The sequence below is a fragment of the Engraulis encrasicolus genome, chromosome 22 (genome assembly GCF_034702125.1).
Source record: "Engraulis encrasicolus isolate BLACKSEA-1 chromosome 22, IST_EnEncr_1.0, whole genome shotgun sequence".
Taxonomy (NCBI): domain Eukaryota; kingdom Metazoa; phylum Chordata; class Actinopteri; order Clupeiformes; family Engraulidae; genus Engraulis; species Engraulis encrasicolus.
In genome coordinates this window covers 13,748,240-13,753,239 of record NC_085878.1, presented here as the reverse complement: position 1 = coordinate 13,753,239, position 5,000 = coordinate 13,748,240, and the positions used below count along the sequence as shown (strand labels likewise).

The window sequence follows — 5,000 nt, the reverse complement described above, 5'->3', positions numbered from 1 at the left end:
AATGGACTCTAAGCCCATAGAGGAGCGGTGCATGGGGAGAAGAACACAGGCTTCTGGGATGGGTCATGTTTGTTTACTGTATTTTTTATGGCATCATGATTTTCAGTGCACTTCACCCCACTGAATGATTTATTCAGAGGCGACTTATCGGGGAGAACTGTGTGTGCGTGAATGGCTTGTTTACTAGAAACACAGCCATTCGTCAGCTCTGGAAATGGAAGAATGAAATAATAGGGGGTCCCAGGGTTGGACTTGAATGTCCTACCTCACTACTAACCAATGACAGTATAAGAGAATAATGTGTGGAGCTAATGACATGAAATGATGACAAGCTCATGGTCTAGCTAGCAGCTGCTGACCGGGGCATTAAACTATTAAAAAAGCTCAAAGTTGTTCAAAACTTCGTAGTTAGCCTGACATTCAAATTGCAACGTTAGGATATTTAGAACGTGTGTAAACCATTGATTACGTAAATAGTTTGAAGAGAGACAATAGCACAGGCCGGGCTGGCCAGATCTTGTTTTACAAGAAAAATAGCACACCGTTCAATACTATGTTGACAGCTAGCCTACCTTTTTGTACCATTGCGTAAAAAAAGAAGACCTTGAACTGGTTCATCACTTAGTTAAGAGTTCCCTGGCATTCAAACTGCTTTTTTCCCTGGGCCTTGAAGGTGTAATACATAGCTGAAGTTTACTGTAAAGTGAGACTGGCGAGCTAGCCAAGACAGTCAAACAAAACCAATTTTTTTCACTCTCTCCTCTGGAAATACTTTGGAATACTTTACGAGAGAGAGAGAGAGAGAGAGAGAGAGAGAGAGAGAGAGAGAGAGAGAGAGAGAGAGAGAGAGAGAGAGAGGGCCAGTTTTTCAAAATTCCTCCCAATAAAGGGCCAACATGAGCCCCCCCAAATAATTACCGTAAAAAAAGGCCTTTGTAAGCACAAAACACACACACTCACAGCAGATATTTAGTTTCCAGTGACAGGATGGGGGGAAAATTCCAGGGCCTGCATTTTCCTGGAGCACTGTTGGGTGAGGTGCCTGCCTTGCTTTCATTGCCACCCTTCATTTTTTTTTAAAATGACACAATATTTGAGCTATTTGAGTATGGGGGGTATAGATAGATAGATAGATAGATAGATAGATAGATAGATAGATAGATAGATAGATAGATAGATAGATAGATAGATAGATAGATAGATAGATAGATAGTGTGTGTCTGTGTGTGCGTGCGTGTGTGCATGTGCGCGTTTGTGCTTGTGTGTGTTTGTGTGTGTGTGTGTGTGTGTGTGTGTGTGCGTGCGTGCGTGCGTGCGTGTGTGCGCATGCGTTTGTGCTTGTGTGTGTGTGTGTGTGTGTGCGTGCATGCATGTGCATGTATATGTGTTGTGTGTGTTTCTATTGCATGCATGTTAGATCACTAGCCTACTCATCTGGCAGGCATGTAAGGGATTCAATGTGTGTGTGTGTGTCAGAGAGAGTGTAGTGTGAGTGGGTTGGTGTGTGTGGGTGTGTGTGAGAGAGATGGGAGGGGGGGGGGGGATCTCTCTAGGAAAAGAGCATTAACTCAACTCAACCACTGCCCCCCCCCCCTTCACTTAACAGCTGTAGAAACCCTCTACTATACTGTGCAGATGTTGCACAAGCTTGGTTGCTAAGGCAACCCACTAATCCACCAGTGTGTGGACCTCTCTCTCTAAAACCACATTCCCACACGATTACTCCATATTTGACTTTTTCCATCTCTCGCCTTCTCTCTTCTTTCTCTTTCTCTCCCATTCTCTCGTTCCCTCCGTCTCGCTAACCTCTACTTTCTGCTGCACTGTGCGTGAGGGTTCACATCAAATAACCTAACTGTTTTTTTTTCCTTTGACATCGAGGCCTTTCATACAATTGTAAAAGCAGAAAGGTATCCGTGCGACAGAGGGCAAGAGAGATTCTGATTAAAGATGTACTTTAGTCGTGTCTGTGTCCACAATGTCCTAAGAGTAAATGAACTAGCCTACATAATGTGGCGTGTTTGTGTCAGGGCGGTTCTAATGGGCAGCACGTTTTCGCCAGGAAGCAGGAAGCATGCAGGGCTCTTTAGGACATGCATACGGTGCTTTTGGAAGGGATAATATCTCTAAGCTCCTGCCGCTGGATTACACATGGTGAGCACGGAAACGCAGGGGACAGCTGGGAGGGCGATCCACCTGAATGTATGTAGGCGCCCGCCTGCCCGCCTGCCCATGCGCCCGTCTATACGCCTTCCTGGAATTCGCTATCCTGAACTGTGCCACCTTTGCCTTTGAGTTTCACCTCAGCCACAGAGCACTTCTTTTGAAGGTTTATGCTGACAGACATATGAAAATTGCTTTCGGTCTGCTTTTCTGTCAATCTGTAACAGGTTGTGTGGGGTATAAAAAAAGCACAAAGACAAGGCAATGCCTCACTGAGGACTGTCTGATGAGACGGAAAAGAAAGCTCTCTGCAAATAGCACAGAATGCTTTCAGATGAGCAGTTCCACATCCAAAGACGGATATACAGTATGTATCTGAGTGTTATTACTTCTTCAAAGAAGACAGGTGGGGGATTGAGTTCATGAAGCGTGCTCTCTTGCTTTGGAAACACATTGTATGACAGCAGCCCTAAGGTTTACTTGTAAACAAAGCATGGTGAGCATGGTCACAAGCTAAATAAGAATTCAAGTATGGGAGTGACAGAGAAACATAGAAGGTACAATTCTGTGACATAGAGACTGAGAGAGAGAGAACGAGAGAGAGACAGTGCCTTTGTGTGAGAGAGAGAGCCTGCATGTGCATTTTTATGTGGCGGTGGGTGTGGGTGTGGGTACAGTACGTGTGTGGGTGTATGACAGCTAGCCAGAGATGGTTAAAATGAAATACGATGGATAGACAGAGAGAAAGGGCGATGCATGGAGACAGAAAAAGAGATAGACAGTGAGACAGAGAGAGAGAGAGAGAGAGAGACAGAGAGAGAGGAGCAGAGGTAGAATGAGAGTAAGAACGAGTGAGAGAGGGCAGTAGCAGTATAAAAAAATAAATGTACATCCTGTCAGGCAGGCAGGATGTATCCCTCCCTCCCCGCACTGTCCTAGGTATACAGGCCCAACACAGCTGTCAATGGGTGCCACAGCTAATCCAGCCACCGGCAGCTTACAGCCATATTATCCCTTATCACGTCTAAATATGTCAGGCAGCCTCTAAATGCGCCTCTCTCCTGTAATTTCCCCCCCCCATTGCATTAGCGCTAAAAGGCAACGCTTTTACGCGTCAACTTCAATTACAAAACCCTCACAATCCTATTAGGACCATCAAATGACAACTCGCATGCGCATCATGTAGCCGTTTCTGACAGCTGCGAGACTAGCCGTGGGACTCGCCAGTATACCATTGACAAGTGCTGAACAGTCCCCATGCATTCAAAATCCATTTGACTATACCTAGATGGGGTGTTGTGCATTTTTTAAGTGTTGATGATTACTGTAATCACTAACTGACTTCATGTATTTATGTAAGCAGATTGCAATGTTAGTCTGTCACTTACAGTAGTCTACAAAATACTGTAGGCTATTGATCACTCATTCTCATACAGGTATCTCACATGGATTTAACCACTACATGTTTGACAAGGCCACTACACCATAATAAGTTCTTAACATCTGTCATAAAACTGAGATGACAAAATCATGAGGCTGGCTGAATTTGACAACGCCAAAGAAGAACATGTATATATGTTCTGATGTCAACTAATCATCTGAATGCACAACATCATATTCCTACGTAATGCACCGTACCTCCAGTGGCATGCTGTAATAGTCACTGAAACGTTAACTACCTTAGTACTACAATACTATGACATAATAGAGGGTCTTTTGTAATGCACTACGACTTGGTCATTGCCATTCTGGTAACAACCAATTTATTACGCCGTGTCTTAACAGGTTAAAGGTTGTTGTTTCTGTTTTTGTATAAGGCTCTTGCATCTTCAAGAGGAAGTAAAATCTAATTCAAAAATGGCCTATTGAACTCAATTCCCGTCTTTCTCTCATTTCCCCTTTTGTGTGACTAGGTGGCTTAAGAACAGAAGTAATCTCTGTTTACCTCCACTGTCCCTCCAAACACCAAAACTACGCAACATCTGGTGGCTCCTATGCAGTTTTGGCGCTCAGTCTTACAGGACTCACTCTCTCTCTCTCTCTCTCTCTCTCTCTCTCTCTCTCTCTCTCTCTCTCTCTCTCTCTCGCTCCCTCTCCCTCCATCTCTCTCTCTTGTTCTTGCTCTCACCCCACCCCATTTCACTCTCATTCACCCTCCTCTGTGTCCTTGGCCTTGGCGACTGCCTCTCTCTCTGTCTCTCTCTCTCTCTCTCTCGCTCTCGCTCTCTCTCTCTCTCTCTTGCTCTCTCTCGCTCTCGCTCTCTCTCACCTGCAGAACCTCCTCGGTGTCCTTGGCTTTGGCCTCCTGTGCCCGTGGCGAGTGGATGGGGCAGTGCTTGGCCTGTTTCCTCTTGGCCCGCTCCAACTCCAGGTTGGCGCAGTAGTTAACGGCGGCAAACTCGATCAGGGCGGAGAAGACGAAGGCAAAGCAGACGGCGATGAACCAGTCCATGGCTGTGGCGTAGGAGACCTTGGGCAGCGAGTGCCGCGCGCTGATGCTCAGGGTGGTCATGGTCAGTACCGTGGTGATGCCTGGGCAGACATGGACACATGGACATAAGGACGAGACAGAAATATTTTAATTAGTTCTGTATGGGACTGTCAACAAATTAGTAATGGCAAAATCACAGATTTGACAGCCCAAAATAAGACTGAATGTGTTGATTGTTTTTGCTGGACTAGCAGCTTTTGGAGAATTCCTCAGTTGCATTTAATTTATTTGCACTTTGTATTCACTTTATTTGCATCCACCATATGTGCCATGGTGTATGGTACACCTAATGCGATTATAATGTAAGCCACCACTGTCTGCAGCTGCACAGACTATTTAAAAGTTT

General features: G+C 45.3%; 1 protein-coding gene across 1 annotated transcript in view; it reads right to left on the bottom strand.

The window, feature by feature from the left end:
- gabra4 (gamma-aminobutyric acid type A receptor subunit alpha4) overlaps nucleotides 1–5,000 on the bottom strand; it is a 36,789-nt gene that overhangs the window by 9,924 nt on the left and 21,865 nt on the right. The window contains exon 8 of the mRNA XM_063188807.1: nucleotides 4,433–4,695. Within this exon, the coding sequence (XP_063044877.1) occupies nucleotides 4,433–4,695 (263 nt within the window). The remainder of the gene's footprint in view (nucleotides 1–4,432; nucleotides 4,696–5,000) is intronic.